This window comes from Typopeltis vanoorti, chromosome 17 (assembly GCF_054136105.1).
Source record: "Typopeltis vanoorti isolate ZY-2024b chromosome 17, IOZ_Tvanoo_1.0, whole genome shotgun sequence".
Lineage (NCBI taxonomy): Eukaryota > Metazoa > Arthropoda > Arachnida > Uropygi > Thelyphonidae > Typopeltis > Typopeltis vanoorti.
Window position 1 is genome coordinate 58,799,150 of NC_143565.1, and position 19,993 is coordinate 58,819,142.

General features: G+C 39.4%; 1 protein-coding gene across 1 annotated transcript in view; it reads right to left on the reverse strand.

Annotated features, from left to right (window-relative positions):
* Nucleotides 1-19,993, reverse strand: part of Kif3C (Kinesin family member 3C) — a 685,271-nt gene that overhangs the window by 349,705 nt on the left and 315,573 nt on the right. The window contains exon 10 of the mRNA XM_090406914.1: nucleotides 11,803-11,847. Coding sequence (XP_090263040.1) covers nucleotides 11,803-11,847 — 45 coding nt within the window. The remainder of the gene's footprint in view (nucleotides 1-11,802; nucleotides 11,848-19,993) is intronic.

Sequence of the window (19,993 nt, forward strand, 5' to 3'; positions counted from 1 at the left end):
TTGTAAAATTGAGCTTGATAAGTTAATTATTTTAACTTATTGCGCAAGAATTTTACACTATTACCTGACTGCACTGCATGTGTGAAGAAATGGAGGACAGAATCTGGGAATCTGGTTTTGGAGAAAAAAAAACATGGAAAAAAATCTTTAAATGGTGCAGTCATTTTACTTGGTGATTTCAATGGTCACAATTTGAACTAGTCCTCCTCTAATTCTAAACTTTTAAAGCTATCAGAGATGAAGTATTTTCTGTTAGTAATGGCCTGAGACATTGTTCATTCACTCAGAATAATACCAGATAATCCTCACAATTTTCCAAACACTGTTAACCTCTTCTTAATCAGTTTTCCTTTCAAATATATAGCAGATGCCAGCTTTTCAACTTGGTAATTTAGCCGATAACCATGTGCACCTTTCTTATTTTATACAATGCCCTTCTCCTAGGGATTCTTAGTCTTTTGACACTAAAATCATGATGAATGGATATCTACATAATTTCACCTCCTCCATATCAAGATTTGATTACTGCAAGTTTTGCCTCCTGCTGCCCTAAACAATGGATCCAAACAAATAAGTGAAATAATCCCTGCAATGAAGACCATCTCACAATCCACCCAAAACCTGCAACCACTCAAAAAATTAGTTTTTAAAAGGGATGGATACAAAGGACTTGCCTCCTACCTGAGTGGCAGTCAAGCTTCCTGGTCTTGACTGCCACTCAGGTAGTCAAGCCCAGGAAATCATGGTAGTAAATTCTTGGTCGTAACGCCGAGGTTATTTTATCTATTGCTTGATTTAGAATACTACAGTTAATCCTCTTTCTTAACCTTTTGACCCTTCCCCTTTCTCAAGGGCTATGTTTATTCATGTGTACGTGAAATTTATAACTTAGGAATTTGCCTCCGGCTAGAACCGAATTCCTTTGTTATAACAGCAAGTGTATTTTTCCAATATTGATTTCTGATTTTTTTTTTTTTTTATTGACTGCACCATCAGAAATCGCAGATAAGATTTAAATATCCTTCCCTAAGAAAAAACACTTTGCTAAGCATGGAAATACTTCTAACTATCATCATTATATCAAGCAATGTAAAACTCTATTCTTCAATTGTGGCTAACTATCCCCTTTGGTCACACAAGTTCAACTTTTATGAGCAGTGTATTGGTATATAGGAATCAGGCAATTTATTTGACAAACAAAACAATTTATTCATGCTAATCAAGTTACAATCAAGATTAACACTAGACAAAAAGAAATTAATTCTGATTCTTCTCATCAATATTAGCTTGGATCTTAAACTATTCAAACCCAGATCAACAATTTTTCATTATGTACACAGACTATGGTAATAAATGTACCTACACTTAAATCATATATTAGAAATGATCTACGGTGTTATACAACAGGCAAGTTTAAAACAATAAGTAACAATATGCACATTTAACTCTTGTCTTGCAATAATCTTATCTTACACAACTAAGCAGATAAATTTGCACCAGTTAGCTAATTGCCTTCAGTCCTGAAGTAATACTAAGAAACAAATACGTTACAGCAATCTCTGCCTTTAGTTAATCATACATAGAAGACCTTACTTGGTAATTAGACATCTGGTCCACATCAGTAGATACTTGAGATCATTACCATCTATTTTATTTCGATATTGCCTTTTACACCTGGGTTTCATTTTTTTTTTTTACGACATTGACCAGGGAACTTATACTGGTGGCGAATATCATGCACCTTGGCAGCTGGAAGTCCAGAACTTGCTTCTTTCACTGCTTAAACGACCCACCTAACATTTTCGGGTGTCTGTTGGCTGGAACAGTTCTCTTGACCTAGAATCGATGGGACATACTCGAACCGGGAGCCAGAACAGAAAACTGGGCAAAAGCGTGCATAACCAGTGATGATTATCGATAATTGCCTCTCCTCTTAACGGTCCTCTGGCTACCTACGACTAACCTTCCCCTGACAAACTCCTGCTATGCCGACTGACCTTCTCCAATGAAAAAAGAACTCACCGTGACGCCCCTTCTTCCTCGATGTCTCCCCTTTTATATTGCTCCATCGACCTTGGATTTTGCTACTCTTTAATTCCTTGGGTATTTACATGGATCTTAACCTGCACCCTTTTAGGTCTCTGCATTAAGGTGGGAAATCCCGTACATTCTTGACCTTCGTTCGTGAGATAGCCTTAGGTCATATCTTAACCCTGTCAGGGATATTTCTTTGTTTTAGCAATCTATTAATACAATTCAATTATACATCTTTCTTTGTTCTTTGTTGTTGTACAGTAATTCAACAGTTAAATATTTACAAATATCACGAGTAAATTAATGTAATTTACTCGTGATTTTTGTAAAATTTAATTTAAAATTAAATTCCTAAGTAAAATCAGTACAGAAAGAATTTAATTTTAAATATCTGTGTATATATGCAGGCATGAGGTTTTTAAAACCTCATGCCTGCATATTTTCTGGCAGAGTCCTGACTATCAACTTGTTAAAATTATACCCATTAAAATTTTCTCTTTGTCCTAAGTTGTACCTCCTTTCACTATATGCTCTATATATAATAAAATTAGTTTAATCCTTTATCCAAGTGTGAGCAAACAAAGTTTGCGCCTGAAAGTATCTTCAGGACTGGGGTAAGGCGGTACAACACCAGGACAACTCGTTGCAAAGGTGGAGTAAGCTACCAACACTCCTATCTCAGTATCTCCTATAATGCAAAACACATCTCCTTGCAGATATGTCTAATGTTATGCATTAAGGGAAGGGCCACTACCAAGACTAGTTTCGACCTTTATTGAGGTCGAATGGGAGTTCATGTCTCTCATCATAGGCCTTTGGAGAATAAAGCATGCTGAGGGTCAACAAACAGTAAGAGAGGAGAATAATGAAAGATAGAGTAGGATAGTAGGAGGTAAAAGAGGCCTCAGTCAACCTGTTTAGCCTTATATGGCTAATTGGTCTATGACACATATTCTCAATTTATCTGTTCAAAAAAAAAAAAAGAAAATTTAACCATAAAAATTTTGACCAAAAGTTCACTTATAAATTTATCCTTAATAATTTTGTCAGTTATCTAGTTATCTATGAAGGAGATCCATTGACCTGTTTTGAAAACAGTATTTTCAGTTAGAACATTTTTTTTTTTTTTTTTTTTTTAAATTACATAAAAATTAAAGGACTTAAGGTCCGGTCAGTTGAACTGAAAGGGAACAAAATAAGGAACTTACAGACCTGGTACCATTGGGACTTAGAATGGGGTAGAAGACTGGCCCGGGAGATGCCGCTCACAAGAAGCAGCACCGCCTCACAGTAAGCCTTCGCAGCCCGGGTTCTCAGATCTACCCCCCTTATTTGGAGTAAAGGAAACCGTGCCAGCGAAAGCTTTGTGGCGAGGAAGAACAGAGTGGTTGTTACTTTTCCTAGGGAGAGTTAGTTGGAGTTTTGGAGATACTAAAGAAATATACAGGGCTTGATGCGTCCCTGTATAAAAAAACATGTTTTCGGTGGTTTGCAGTATTTGTTCACAAATTTAAAGTCGCCTAGTAGATGTCTCTCTTGCGCAAGAAATTTAGGAAGATAAAAAAAGAAACCTTTCCTTATTCCTGCGTACATTAAATTTGCGTCCCGTACCTGGGATTTTTTCCGTACCTTCCAGATGTGATACTTTAAGACGTTAATTAAAAAAATGGCAAATTTTTGGGTCTTGTTGACTGGTGGCGGGAATTGCAGGTGTATGACCTCTTCTAGTGATAGCATCGGGATTCCCAGTGCTGTGCTCAGTCTTTGCCAGACGCGTTGGGCTGGTGGACAAAAATAAAAGAAATGCTCCACCGTTTCCATGCCCCGGCAGACATCACAAAAGGGATCGCACGGACTGGGTACGTACCTAGATTTAACCTGTTTCACCGGGAGCCGCCCATAAGCTATTCGCCAGGCCAGATCCCGATGAAAAGGCTGTCCCCAGCTATTCTTGATGTTTTTAAAGAGAATTTCATTGTTTGTCCCGAGGTTTGGTGTATCACGCCTGGACAGTTGGAAGAAATCCCAGTATACTGCTTTGGGTTTGTGTGTGAGGATTTCTGTTCCTTTGTCTCTAAGTACTGTGAGTGATTTTACTAGTGTGCAGTACCACTTGGGCACAACCCTTGCACGGGGTCCAACATAGTCCGTGGTTCCAAAGAGGGGGAGGAAAAGTCCTATAAAATATCTAATTAGGAGGCCTGAAATATGGTTTGAGTTTAAGGCCTTCCGTAAGGTTTTGAATGTATTTGCATAAAGCAAGCTTTTGAGATCAGGCAGAGCGTACCCCCCCTTCTTCATGTTTTAGTTGCAGGTATTGTTTTTTAACCTCATGTTTTTTTTCATTCCAGAAGAAATCTATGAGTTTTTTGGATAATTGGTTTTCTTGTAGCAGTGTGATGCCTGTGATATTGGCATTAGCATTGGGGTAATGATTGTTTTTATCACTGTGGCTCTGCCATAAAAGGAGAAAAAGGTTGGTTTGAATAGACTTATCTTTTCCGTACTTATATCCTGTAATTTTTTAACTGGTAAAGCTAGCGACTCAGAAAAGGGAACTCATAGTATTTTTAGCAGCTGCGTATGCAGCGCTAAACTGTAGGGAAGTCCAGTGTTATGGAAATTTCCAAAATTTTTGATTTTGGTTTTTTGTGCATTAACTCGGAGACCACTGACTATGCTGAAGTTTTGCAGTATGTCAAGATAGATGCAGATAGACTCAGAGTCTCTGAGTGTGGCCACTACATCATCTGCATATGCTACTATTTTGCACTGTTTGGAGACTTGGGGCAGTGGAATACCATTAATTGCAGGGGTGTTCTCTATTCTTTTGATGAGAGGTTCTAATGCTAGGGAAAAGAGAAGGAGGCTTAGTGGGCAGCCTTGCCTAACCCCTCTCTTTATACGAATTGGTTCTGTCAGAAACCCATTAATAGACAGTTGTGTCGAGGCCTCCGCGTACATATGTTTAATTGTACGCCGAAGTATCGGGCCTATGCCTACTTTTTTTAGGGTGTCCTGTAGGTACGTGTGGCTGATGCTGTTGAACGCTTTTTCCAGGTCGGTGGAGAGAAGAGCCAGGGGGTATTTTTTTTCCTTGGCCAGTCTGATTAGGTCTCTTAGCAGGAAGAGATTAAATTCCATAGATCTACCTGGGATTCCATAGACCTGTGAACTTGTTATTATGTTTTCTGTTCCGCCCTTAGTGCGTGTACAGATAATTTTTGCGAAAAGTTTATAGTCTAGGTTAGTTAAGGAGATGGGACGCCAGTTAGTTGACAAGGTCCAATCTCGGTCTTTTTTGGGGATAAAGATTGTATAGCTCTTAGCGAATTCCTCGGGGATGTTTCCCGAAGTGAGGAATTCGTTAAAGATCTTTACTCGTGCTGGCAGTACAAGGTCCCAGATAGATTTATAGAATTCTATCCCCAGTCCGTCTGGCCCTGGGGTCTTTTTTGTCTTCATTGTTTTGCATGTGGCTTTTATTTCAGCTGCAGTTATCGGCCTGTCATTCAGGGCGCTAAGATGCTCGGGAAAATGTTTGATGTCCCACTCACTGAAGTCATCCGTGCCTTGCTGGTCAGCGAAGATGCCGAGATACTGCTGGTGAAAGTGATGGAGTATTTCATGGGTTGAATTTAGAATCTGGCCTTTCTCCTCGATCTGGTAAATCGTTCTTTCATCGTTTGCTGCCACCCATTGTTGATTGTAGAATGCGGCGGAGGGTGTTTCCAAATTTCTGAGACAGAGTCTCGTGCAAAAGTCGAGGTCATCGACTCTACTCTGCTGCTCTTGCTGCAGCTCTATTTCTACCTGTCTGATAAGATGTCCGCAGGGAACTCCGCTCCGTTCGCTTGACCGGTACCAGCCGAGTTCCCTGTAGAGATCCCTCAGCCGTTTACGTTGTTGGTAGACCCTTTCGCACCCACATTTTTGAAACAGTTCCTTAGCCTGCCACTTAAAGTGCAGCCAGTTTTCGCAGTCCCAGTTGATGTTTGTCCATTCATCACAGAATTTCTGTAGCTGGTCGCTAAAAAGACTGGGAAAGGTAGGAGGAAGCCTCCAAGGACCTCTGGCTGTTTCCATAACCTCTGGGAGTGTAATTTTTAAAATGACCAATTTGTGGTCTGTTGACATGTTGTGTGCTGTGGTGTGACGTGTCATTTGAACATACTGTTCCAAGTTTTGGGACACGTACACCCTATCTAGTCTCGTCGATATCTGGCCGCGGCACCACGTTGTTTCTACCTTCGATGGGTTATTCCTCCTCCAGACATCGACGAGATCAAAATTTACACAGCAACTTTTTAGAGACAAGCTTCTGTGCAGTTTACTATTTTGTGCTCTGTTGATTTGCAATTTCTGCACTGTAGTTTTGGGCATTCTGCCCCTAGGTGACCCTCAGAGTCACATCGGAAACACAATCTTTTAACACCCGGGTAGTTAACCATGACCCTTGTTTGGCCCACTAAAATGAAGTTGGGAACTTCCTTTTTCATATCCATCTGTATTTCAACGTCACCTGTTTTCCAGCCTTTGTAATCAGCATGTTCAAATGCTTTGATACTAATAATATCGCCCCATTGGCTAAAAAATTTCTTGACGTTGTCTTCATTCTCCAGGTATTCCAAGGGAAATCTAGTTATTCTTAACGTTTTCCGTAAACTCCCTATTAAATAAGGTTTGATCGTTTGTCCTGCACAGGGGAAACCCTCTAATAATTTGCTTCTTGTTTGGTCATTTTTGACTACAATTTGGAATCTTTCTTTTGAGCACGGTGTGAAACCGTATATGTTTTCTGCCCCTACTGTATCAATCAGAGCTTTCACTAACGTCCGCTCATCTGGGAGCCGCTTGACTTCGATGACAAGCGTTCTAGTTCTGGGTAAGAAAAACGGCATTGTTGGGGGAAGACCTAACTACTGGCTGTAGAAGGGGGGAGGAGGTAAAGGAGAGCGAAGTCGGGGAACGCCCGGTGTCCCTCACAACAAGCGAAGAGATACCAGAAGGAATGGGTAATAGAGCCAATAAAAAGAAAAAAGGTCTTACCAACGCCGAGGTACTTCTGTAGAAAGTGAGCATGGAGCTCTCTCTTCGGGATGCGGGAACTGGATCCTCTTTTGGACTAGTAGGCACAGGTTCTTTCTTCTTCGAACTGGAGCTCTCTTTCACGTCTTGGCGAATAATGCTGCGAATATTGAGGTCTCTTCAGTGGGAGCCAGGCCCAAGTGAAGATACCAGGCAGAAGCATTAGCAGGTGATCTCTACCTATAGGAGTTGCAAAAAGGTGTGCCACCCCTTTTTAATAAATTACTCTGGATTTAGAGAAAGATGGTGAAAGTTTATTTTTCACTTGGTTAGAGTATAATAAAATTAGTTTAATCCTTTATCCAAGTGTGAGCAAACAAAGTTTGTGCCTGAAAGTATCTTCAGGACTGGGGTAAGGCCTGGTATTCTGCCTGGTATCTTCACTTGGGCCTGGCTCCCACTGAAGAGACCTCAATAAAGGTCGAAACTAGTCTAGGTAGTGGCCCTTCCCTTAATGCATAACATTAGACATATCCGCAAGGAGATGTGTTTTGCATTATAGGAGATAGTGAGATAGGAGTGTTGGTAGCTTGCTCCACCTTTGCAACGAGTTGACCTGGTGTTGTACTGCCTTACCCCAGTCCTGAAGATACTTTCAGGCGCAAACTTTGTTTGCTCACACTTGGATAAAGGATTAAACTAATTTTATTATACTCTAACCAAATGAAAAATAAACTTTCAACTATATGCTCTACTCTCAAGATTATACCTATTCTCCTTGCTATCTTTTAAAGTTTTGAACCTAATTAATTCTCCATTAAACTTACTCATAAAACTTGCACAATCGATTAGTAAGTGTGTAGCAATAACTAAATTCCAACCTAACAATCCACTTATAGCTTTTCTAAGCATAAAAAGAAAACAGAGGAAGTTGGCATAATTAAACTGCCCCTGGGACTAAATTTCAACCTCATGTTTTCTGTACCTGTTCCATCTTGATTTGGTATAGGAACTTCTGTACCTCTTAGGTTTCTCAATGATGTTCATTTCTATTACCTTTAGATTAACCTCCCTTAACTCTTCTTCTGTTTTGTCTTGATCATTTACTAATCTTATGCTTGATATGTGATAGGTCTTGGATTGACAACAACTTTTTGGATGTTGAAGCAATAGAAGAATCAGTCGGATTATTTTGATATTCTTCATTACCTCTTTCAGTCAATTCAGTCGGCTCTACCTTTCTTTCATTCAGCATTCTCCCTTCACGTGATGTCTCAATTCTATCTCTAAAATTATGGTTCCCTTTTCCTGACTGTTTATTACCCATTAGGAACATTTCATTTCTGGAAAAGTCGTAAGAGAATTTGTACCTCTCCAGAAAGTTGGTTCCTAGAATAATCTGCATGCTCGGGCGAGATGTCCCAGGGAGGACCAACAATTCTTGCCAAACACACAAATTAAATTCCATCAAGTATATTTTAACTCTTACTTTCTTGGTCGCATAAATCTCAGATGTTGAAAGTCTCGATAATCTGATCGGTCTTTTCAGTTTAGAAATATCTCGCCATGCACGGGATTTTATTCCTTGAAAATAATCTCCAGTTATGACAGAGGCCTGAGAACCAGTATCTAATAATATGTTACAAGACGACCCTTGTACCTTTCCTTTTATGATCATTTTAGACTTCCTTTAGTAATTTCGATTCTTGCCCTCTCTTCTCCATGGTTTGTTTGAATAACCATGAGGAGTATGTACAAGATTGGACTCATATCTATTATTTCTGTTGGTGGGTCTCATGTTTCTGAAACATTTGCGAGCCCAAGTGTCCATATTTATTACAATTAAAGCATTTGGGAGGCTCCTTTCTGTCTTTTACTTCATAATTCCTCTGTCATTGAGGTGGAGTTAATTCAGAGGAACTATTATACAGCTGCCAACTGCTGTATAATAGCATCAAGATGGTCCATCATAGGCTGTTGTAGCCTTTCTACCTCGTGTCTAATTATATTAAGCAATTCCTCCATGTTTGTAGGCCCTACTTCTTTCGGGATGTTCCTTTTACTGTCAGTCACTTGATTAGTGTTGACTGATCTTCCTCTTTCTCCCTCTCATTTTGATTCTTATTTGACCTTCCCTTACAAGTGCTTGAGTCCTTTTCACTTTTACTTTCGCAAGAGGAATCCATTTGCCTTTTTTGTCACGTTAAGTTGGCTGTTTGTAGAAGTGGGACGAATGTCTCCAAGCTTCCTTCTCTCTCTCCTTCACTGCGAGGAAACATTCCTCAAGATTCGTGATTTTCTTTTTGTAGTCAGCCTCTTTCAATTCTTCCTTTAACCCTAACCTAAACTGGTGAAACACTGCCCATTCGAGGTGAGGGCTATCCTCACTGAGACGCTTAGACTGTTGGTGGTTGTCAGTAACTTATTGTAGTATCCTGCCACATTCTCCTTTTTTTTTCTCTTGAGCACACCTCTGGAGTTTCCAGAGATTTGGCCTAGACTTCTTACTCTGGAGAACTGGGAAATCAAGGTTTTCTTGAACTTTGAGTATTCTAAAGTATTCTTCAGTATTGGGGATGAATACAAGAAGCTCTTGGCCTTCTGACCAGTTTACTCCTGCGTAAGATAAGTAGTTGGAAGTCAGTCCATCTTCCAACCTTCCTTGGTTCCTCAACGAAGCTAAACAAGGCTAAATCATCATCATTCTCCTGGCCAGAAAATTGCAGAATGAGAAGTTGAGGAGTTATGGTTCGAAAGAACTCAACGTTATCCATAGTTGCACTATTAGATTATTCATGCTTGTGATTTCACCTTCCTTAACTCTCAACAATTTTAAAAACTCACAAAAGTTTTCAAATTTATAACTGTCTGATTCAATACCAAAACTTGCTCACTTTAATTCAGAATTTGTTATTGATTAAATGCGTGAATTAAATCCTACCGGCTGCACCATACATTAAATTTAAATTCCTTAGTAAAATCAGTATAGAAAGAACTTAATTTCAAATTTCTGTCTATACAAGATTTTATAGTACCACTGTGTGATCACAAAAGATAAGTGACCTCCTGGCTTTGGTGCACCTCTAACTCTAGTATAGATAGCCAAGGCAAATTGGCTTATACTACACAAGAACAGCTCACTGCATGTTGCTTTTAATATATATATATATTCTTATTATCTGACACCTCCAGGGAGTCCAAAGACTCATTGAGGGAGAGTGTGCCAACAGCATCGAACGATTGGTTCCCTTCCAACTACTAACCACGCTCAAACTTACTTAACTAAGGCATTAGTAGCAGAGGCTCTACCAATCGACCAACCTTTATATATATATATATATATATATATTTTTTTTTTTTTTTTTTTTTTTCCCCAGAAAGACAACAGAGGGATCCTTTCATAGCTTTTAGGCATAGGTTTTTCTTGTCCAAATGATTTCCATGGTTGTGCTGAAAATTTGAACTCTAGATAAGTCATCCTATATTATCCACCTAGAAACATAGAAGCGGACTATAAAAAAGCATGTCCCATAAAATGGAAGGTATGGCATCAAACTGTCACCCACTACTCTTATCTTGAGAAAAGGTTATCAACAACCAGCTTCATTACTACCTGAGAATCCACTTTTTATGTTAATCCAGAGAGCCTTATCCACCTATGGACACAGGTAGTGGAGAAATTCATGTGGTTGCACTTGACATTTCCAGAGCATTTTTTTAAGTGACACCTCATGCACAAATTGGTTTTCACCCCCCCCCCCCCCCACCCCCCCCCCCCCCCACCCCCCCCCCCCCCCACCCCCCCCCCCCCCCACCCCCCCCCCCCCCCACCCCCCCCCCCCCCCACCCCCCCCCCCCCCCACCCCCCCCCCCCCCCACCCCCCCCCCCCCCCACCCCCCCCCCCCCCCACCCCCCCCCCCCCCCACCCCCCCCCCCCCCCACCCCCCCCCCCCCCCACCCCCCCCCCCCCCCACCCCCCCCCCCCCCCACCCCCCCCCCCCCCCACCCCCCCCCCCCCCCACCCCCCCCCCCCCCCACCCCCCCCCCCCCCCACCCCCCCCCCCCCCCACCCCCCCCCCCCCCCACCCCCCCCCCCCCCCACCCCCCCCCCCCCCCACCCCCCCCCCCCCCCACCCCCCCCCCCCCCCACCCCCCCCCCCCCCCACCCCCCCCCCCCCCCACCCCCCCCCCCCCCCACCCCCCCCCCCCCCCACCCCCCCCCCCCCCCACCCCCCCCCCCCCCCACATCTAGGAGGTCTTGCATGGTATGTCTTAAGTTTTTTGATTGTTTCTTCATCTAAGGAGGAAGTTTCATTAAGTAGCTTATTTAATTTTCTGAGTTGACGATTCGTAGGATCAAAATCCAATTTTGGTTTTATACGATCTCGAAGAAGTAAATTAATTTTTTCGGTCATATGAATTGGTATGCTAGATAACAAAGGGTGACCTCCACAGGTCTCCTCCTCTTTTGCAGAATGCAGAGAAACCACCAGAAATTCTAACTAATGTCTAATCCTCGCTTTCCTATAGTGAATTTGGAATTCAAAACATAAGTGGAATATAAGGAGTATGCTTGAAACACACCCCAAAATTTCAGTTTATAATACTATTTTATTAAATAATTGTATTAATAAAATAAGTGCATCCAAGCACCTCACAAATATCATGCTTGTTTCTTTTCATCAAGAAAAAAATACACTTCCTAATTTAGTTAACATAAAAGGTCTAAATCTGCTTACCTTTCTAAAGCTTGCGCTTGCATTTCAGCAATAGCTTGAGGATTCCTACAAAGAGTAATAAAATATCAAGAGATAACTGATTTGAATTTTATAATTGTGTCTCACTTTACACAATCCTTAGTCATTTGAGTTATGCAAGTTTTTTACAACTGATTGTCTCTGAATGTGATTTTCATTAATAAAAATGAAAACTAGTCTTATCTAGAAATGTAGAGATTTATAGGCTTTTTCAAAAGCTTAAATATGTTAAACCATGCTGAATATATAAGATCTCAAAAAAATCAAAAATCCAATATTGCTTCCCCCCCCCCCCCCCCCCCCCCCTCCCCGACAGTACAGTCAGTTCAACATACAAAACCACCTGTAATGTGGTTAACAAAATCACTCTTCCTTTAGCTGGCAACTTTCCTGAAATGTGTTGTCATTTGAAAACTTTTTTAAAAAAATATCATCCTGAAAAATTCAAGACACTGCAACTGATAAGCATCGAGATTACATCTCTGTTTAATACGTTATTTCACTAAAACAGATCATTTTAAACATCTAAAAGACTAAAGACCCTAACATCATTTTAAACATCCAAAAGAGTGAAGAGCCTAATATCATTTTAAAAGTCAGGAGACTAAAGAACCTAACAACATAAGACAAGAGCATAACTTCATTAAAGAGAAAAAAAAAAAATCAAACTATTTATCTTTCTTATACATTAGCCACACTTTATCAAATGGCTTATTTTTTGCTTGTTTAGAGAAAGTCAACACACACACACAGAGAGAGAGAGTGAGAGAGTGAGAGAGAGAGAGAGAGAGAGAGAGAGAGAGAGAGAAAGAAAAACCACTGTGTAGCTTAAAAATATGGTATCCTCAAAAACACTGACATGCAGTGCCAGATATATATTTGTTCAAATGAGAACCTAATTCTATGTGCAATTTTAATATTTTATTTATTTATTTATTTTAATCAATGGCTACCAATGTTATATAAACTATGCATGCAACAGAGTTTTAAAAAATTATCCCTGGGTGAGAGCTTTCTAAAACTATCTCTCTCACCCAGAATATTTTAATAATATGGTGATAAGCCATACCTACATGTATTTGGTAACAACTTCTACAGTGATCCCCCCCTCATGAGGGCACCTTCTGCCTATTTCACAGACAGGATGAAAATGGCTCTTTTCATCCTGTCTCTCTTTCTTTGCCTTTCTTCCCATATTATTCATTCTATTCTCCTCATTCTTTTTTTTTTTTTTTTTTTGCTAAATGTCATCTAGACATCTGCCTACATGCTCCTATTCTGCAATAGCTCTTACAATCCTCCCCTGTCATTTTTCCACTGCTCATGTGAGATGTTGAGAACATATAAGGAAGCAATGAGTTTCTTGTTATTTGCACTATGTCTTCACAGGAGCCGTGATTTCTATGCCCATGTGGAAAATGGACCAGGCTGAATGGAGTACTTTTTATCATCTTGCAATTCTTGATGTTGACACAGTCAGTTAAACAGCTATCAATGAAATAGGGAAGTATGTGTTGTCCAAGCAGCATTAGCTGCAATTCCAAAAACATCATCCCAATTTCCAATCTATCTAAATCCTTGGTGGAACCCAGAGCTCCAACAAGCAACTAAAAAAAAAAAAAAAAAGCCAAAGACCGAACATGGGACTAGTATATTTCATAGATACCCAACCAGTAGCTTTTAAACATGCTCAGGTCAAGGCATATTATATAAAACATCAGAGTCAAAAACAATACTGGATCTAATTTCCATCATCAGTTAGTAAAACAAGCAGTATAAAAATGTATGGGATGAAATCCAGAAAATGAAAGGTAGATATAAAACACACTGTCTGTCTATTTTGGAATATAATGGACTGCAGTGTTGCTGATCCCGCAGACAATTTGAGAAATATTTCACTAGAATCTCAGCAATAGCTTAATATCCTCTTGAATTTTTAATAGTGAAAGGGCAACAAAAGAAACAGCAGCTAAACATTTTTTATATAAATGAGCTAGAGCAATACAATCAACCATACATTACTGAGGAAATAAAAAGAGCTCTTTTGCTGTCTCATCCCAGTGCAGTAGGCCTAATTAAAATTTATTAAAATCTTTCTGTATTATGGAATGATAAAACATCTTCCATCATCTTTTATGGATATCCTCTCTGACTATACAACAGAATACTTATGCAGGAAGAGTTTCCAGATTCTTAGCATAAGTGATTTATCACTGCCATCCCAAAACCAGGAAAGGATCCAATACAAGCAAACAATTACTGACCTTAAAAATAAAGAGTCAACAGGCTTCATTTCGGCGATATAAACATTAATTAAATTAAGGGGATATTAGATCCCACATCGTTTTAAAACTGAATAAGAAACTCAAAGATTGGAATCAGATAGTTTCATGCCGAATATAGTAAAATACGCCGATACCTTTATAGAAAAATCTATAAAGGTATCGGCGAATACTAGCGTGAGCTAAATGCAAGTAGTCCTAGAACATAGTACAAACACGGGCAACTCGTTGCAAAGGTGGGGAAAGTTCTGATCGCTATTCTTGGTATTTTCCATAATGCAAAAACTCTGTGGAACTCTCTGATTCCAATCTTTGAGTTTCTTATTTGGTTTTAAAACGATGTGGGATCTAATATCCCCGTAATTTAATTAATGTTTATATCGCCGAAATGAAGCCTGTTGGCTCTTTATTTATATTTAAGTAACTTAATGGGTGCACCTTTTGGACAACTTGTATAGCAGAGTATATAAGTTCTTTTCACTATACCCTTTGGTATTAATTGGTCTAGCTACTCACTGATGAAGCCTCAAAAAAGGCTGAAACCGGTCTGGGTAGTGACCACCCTACCACAATGTAATAATAACACACATTTCCTAGGAAATGTGTTTTTACATTATGGAAAATACCAAGAATAGCGATAAGAACTTTCCCCACCTTTGCAACGAGTTGCCCGTGTTTGTACTACGTTCTAGGACTACTTGCATTTAGCTCATGCTAGTATTCGCCGATACCTTTATAGTTTTTTATACTATATTCGGCATGAAACTCTCCGATTCCAATCTTTGAGTTTCTTATTCGGTTTTAAAACGATGTGGGATCTAATATTCCCTTAATTTAATTAATTATTGACCTATTGCTCTGAGTAGCTGTCTTTGTAAGATATTGGATAAAATGATTAATGCCAGACTTCTCTGGTATTTAAAAAGCAGTTAGTTATTTTCTCTCCCATACACAATGTGGTGTTCATAGACATTGCTCAATGTTGGACCATTTGGTCAGTTTAGAAATATGTGGAAGAAAAGTCCACAGGCTTTTTCCATGTTCAAGAACATGGAAAAAGCCTATGACACAGCTTGGAGATATTGCATATTAAAATACCTCTAGAACCTAAGTCTCAGAGGGAAAAAATTCTGTATTCTCCTGTATTTATTGAAACCTTCCTGTATTTAATAAAAACATTCTTTCTAACCAAGTTTTCCAAGTGTCTGAGTGGGAGGTAAGCTATCTCGGCCACATAATCAAGTAGAAGGTGACCATAAGCCTCTGTCTTAAATATGCTCTTTGATGTTAAACAAAATTCAGTTATTGAACAGTTTCCTCCAACAGTAAGAATGCTCTATATGTTGATGAATTCACAATTTACAGTCATTCTTGTAAGATGAGGGTAATTGAAAGACAACTTCAGCAAATAAATGATCGTGTCTCTCCATGGGCTATTAGTAATGGTTTGGGTTTTCAGCTGAAAGAGCATCTGTGTACACTTCTGCCAAAACACACTCTTCACCCATATCCTGAGTTAAGAATGGGATGAATTATTATTCCAGTAACAACAGAAGTCATGCTTCTGTTGTTACTGGTTCTCATGTTTGACAGAAAACTTACATTCCTTGCATGTTAGTTAACTAAGAGAAAAGCATAAGTGAGCACTGAATCTCCTTTGAACTTTATTCTCTAATGAATGGGATGCTTGTATGTTCAAAGCTGAGATTATAGGTTTCAAGTCTACTGTTCTGCAAGGCAGAGTAGCCTGCAGTGGTTTGATCCCATCCATCACTACAGATAGCTACTGGTGCCTTTGCACCTCACCCACTCAAAGCTTTTAATCTTGAAACAAATGAACTGGCTTTATCACACACACAGAAATAACTGTCTCTTAACAAAATCCTAAAAATAAAGTCTCTTCCAGAGAATAGATTTTTAGTTTTTAAGTGATATTCTTCAATATCACAAGTGAGACTACCTGGCCCTTTTGGCATGCATGTTGAAAAGATTATACAAGCTATGACAACATTACAGCACCAACACAACAGCATTTCTCCATGGCATATTTGCATTCCATCCAGCAATTTCTCACTGTCCCAACTAAGAAAGTTTAACACTCCATCACCTGTCCACGTTCAGTTATTTCATGTACACAGAGCAGCAGAACACACTAATTTCTTTCCCATCTATACTGATAGTTCAAGATGGTGCAAGAAATTCATGAAATTCAGCAGCACAATAAACTCCTGTTTATTTTGCCACTGAATTTCATGAATTTATCATATTATTATTATTATTATTATTCAGGCCTCCATGAAGTCAAAACACTTATCGTGGGAAGTCCTTCCTAAGAACATAAAGTCGGTCAAGACTCATCGAGGGGAGGTCCCCCCATAAGAAACACAAAGTCTATCATACCACTCTTTAAATTCATTGACCGTTCTCGCTCCCACCACTCCATCAGGCAATGCATTCCACGGTTCAACCACTCTCCATGCAAAGAAACCACTCCTTACCCTCTTGCTCACAGTTTCCTTTCGTAACTTCGAGGGATGGCCTCTTGACGTCACTCCTTCCCGCTGTTCAACCAAGCGAAAGAACTCTCAGTGTCAACCCTGTAACCACCTCTCAACAGTTTAAAAGTCTCAATCATATCACCTCTCCTTCTTCTATCCACCAAAATCTGCAGTCCACATTCCCTCATAGAGTATGCAGCATCCCATCGATGTTTCCCAAACCTCAAGACCTTACATTTTGCTGCATTAAACTGATACCCCCATTCATTTGCCCATCTATTAAGCTTAATCAAATCCTCTTGCAGGGCTACCACATCTGCACTATTACTAATAATCCTTCCCAGCTTCACATCATCCGCAAACATCTGAATATCCCCTTGCAATCCACTGGCAATGTCATTGATATAAAGGTTAAACAATATAGGTCCTAGTACTGAGCCCTGTGGGACTCCACTTGTAACCCTCTGCCTCCTTGAAACTGCTCCACCATACACAACTCTCTGATACCTATCAGACAGCCAATCCTGAATAAATACAGTTGACCAACCTGACATACAGACCTATGTGCTGCAACTTAAATATCAGCTTATCATGTGGCACCCTGTCAAATGGCTTCGCTAAGTCCAAGAAAATGGCAGTATATGCCTTTCCCTCATTTTCTGCTCTTGTAACTTTATTATAAAAGGCTAGCATATTGCTAAAACAAGAGCACCCTTTCACAAATCCATGTTGACTCTCACAGATAACATTACCTCATCTGCCCAATGCTGTACACGGTCCCTCACTATTTTCTCCAAGATCTTAACAACTACTGATATCCAATCAAATCCCAGTTTGCACTTCATCCTCTCACTATGACAACTAATAAAGTCTAACAGTCCATCACATCTCTATATGCAATTATTTAATGTACACAGAGAGTAAAACTCTAATTTCTTTCCCATCTATACTAAACCTTCAAGATCTGAGCCCCTGTTGGCTGTGCTGCTGTATTTCCTAAATGTATCATATCCAATCAGATCCCAGTTTATATAAAAGAAAATTGCTAACACAAGTGTATGATTTATACAGACTGATTGAGCTCTATGCAGGCCCCCTCGTTGCCTGTGTACAATCCACATACAGTGCTTTGCATGATTCAACAATTTTTGTGCAAATTAATAATCCATTTAAGTTAAGAGATATTACATCCCATATTGTTTCATATCCAAATAAGAAAACTCAAAGAGTTTCATGCCGAATATAGAAACTATATAAGTTCGGCGAGTCCAAGCATAAGCAAATACCTGGATATTGCAACACTGAGGCAACTCATAGTAAGGGTGGAGCAAGCTCCGATCACTGTTCTTGGTATTTATCCATAATGTGAAACCCAGCTCCTAGGAGCTGTATTACTGTTCTACATTATGAGAGAAGGTTTCACTAACCAGACTGGTTTCAACCTTTATTGAGGTCTCATCAGTGAGTACGTAGACCTAGCTAATACCAAGTTTGTAGCAAACAGAACTTACATACCCTACTATAAGAATTGCCAAGAAGATGTCCTAATAAATTACTAATTATACGAAGAGCAAAAGGCTTCAATTCGGCAACTTGAAATTATTTAATTAAGGGATATTATATCCCATATTGCACGCACATATTGCAATATTGCCATTATATCCCTGTGTAAAACTAGCTAAACAAAAGTCATGGGAGGACTTTGGCAAAAATATAGAAAATAAATATGAAGACGGTGGCAAAATATTCTGGAGGTTGTTGAAGAAGCTTAGGAATGGAGGAAAGAGTGCTGTGAAAGGAATTAGAGATGATAAAGGTGACACGAAAACGGGAGAAAAAGATATCCTTGAAGTATGGAGTAATTATTTCGAGAAATTGCTAAATAAAACAAGCAGTGATAGCACAGTGGTAAAAAACACTGACCAGGTATGCAGTCAGGAATACATATCCATACTTGAAGTAGAAAAAGCCATCAAAGACTTGGAAAGGCAGCAGGAGTAGATGATATTCGACCCGAAATGCTGAAGTATGGTGGTATAAGAGTCTTACAGTGGCTGCACTGCATAGTTCAGAAAGCCTGGACAGAGGAAATTCCCGATGATTGGAGTAGAGCTCTCATAGTACCCATATATAAAAAGGGAAATAAAACTGAATGTGAGAATTACAGCGGTATTTCCCTACTGAGTGTTCCTGGCAAGATCTATGCAAGTATACTTGAGAAACAGTTGAGAAGAATTGTGGAAGAAAAGCTTGGGAAGAACAAGCTGGATTCAGGCCAAATAGAGGCTGTCAGGATCAGTTCTTCACTTTATGACAAACAGTCGAGAAAGCATGGGAATATAACAAAGATCTGTATTTAAGTTTTGTCAATCTGGAAAGTGCATATGACAAGGTGCCAAGAGAGAAGCTATTCAATAAGCTACAGTTATATGGTGTCAATGGGGCATTATATCAAGCAATACTTAGTCTTTATTTGAGTTGTAAGTCAGCAGTTAGAATTGAAGGAAGTACAGGAAGATGGTTTAATGTTAAATCTGGTGTGAGACAAGGATGTACATTATCCCGTCTGTTATTCATTATCTATATGGATCACATTATGAAGGAATGTGGTATTAAACATGATATCAAAATTGGAGGTGTTAATGTCAGCTCTTTCTTTATGTGGATGATGTTATACTTCTAAATAAATCAGCTACAAGTCTGCAAGATTCTCTGACTAAATTGAATAGCTGTTGTAATATATATGGTATGAAGGTCAGCAATAAAAAGACAATGAAAATAGGCAGAATCATTGAAAATGTCAAATGTGTTGTGAATGAAGAACTTGTGGAACAAGTAAAACATTTTAGGTACTTAGGTACGATTTTTAGTGAAGATGGTAAATTAAATATAGAAATAGAGAACAGAATCAGCAAAGCTGGTATGGTGGGAAGTCAACTGAATAAATTCATATGGAATGAGAGAGAAATTAATCGGAACACTAAATTAGCTATATACAAGACAGTGTTCAAAAGTTTTAACTTATGGATCTGAGAGCTGGGTCAGAAGTAAAACACTTGACCAAAGACTAGAGACCGCAGATATGAGAGTCCTGAGAAAGATTATAGGCGTGAACAGATGGCATCAATGGCAATATCATATTAAAAACGAGGATATTAGGAAAGAACTTGACATTGTAAGCATCCAGGAACACGTTAGCAGAGCTAATCTCAGGTGGTATGGTCACTTAAACAGAATGGGCGAAGAAAGATTAGCAAAACAAGTGTTTTCTGCTAGGTTGGAAGCAAAATGACCCAGAGGAAGACCAAGATATAGGTGGATTATCTAACAGATAAGCTTAGGCGTTGATAGTTATTCATGACTTATTTTTCACGGTATTAACAACACCACAAA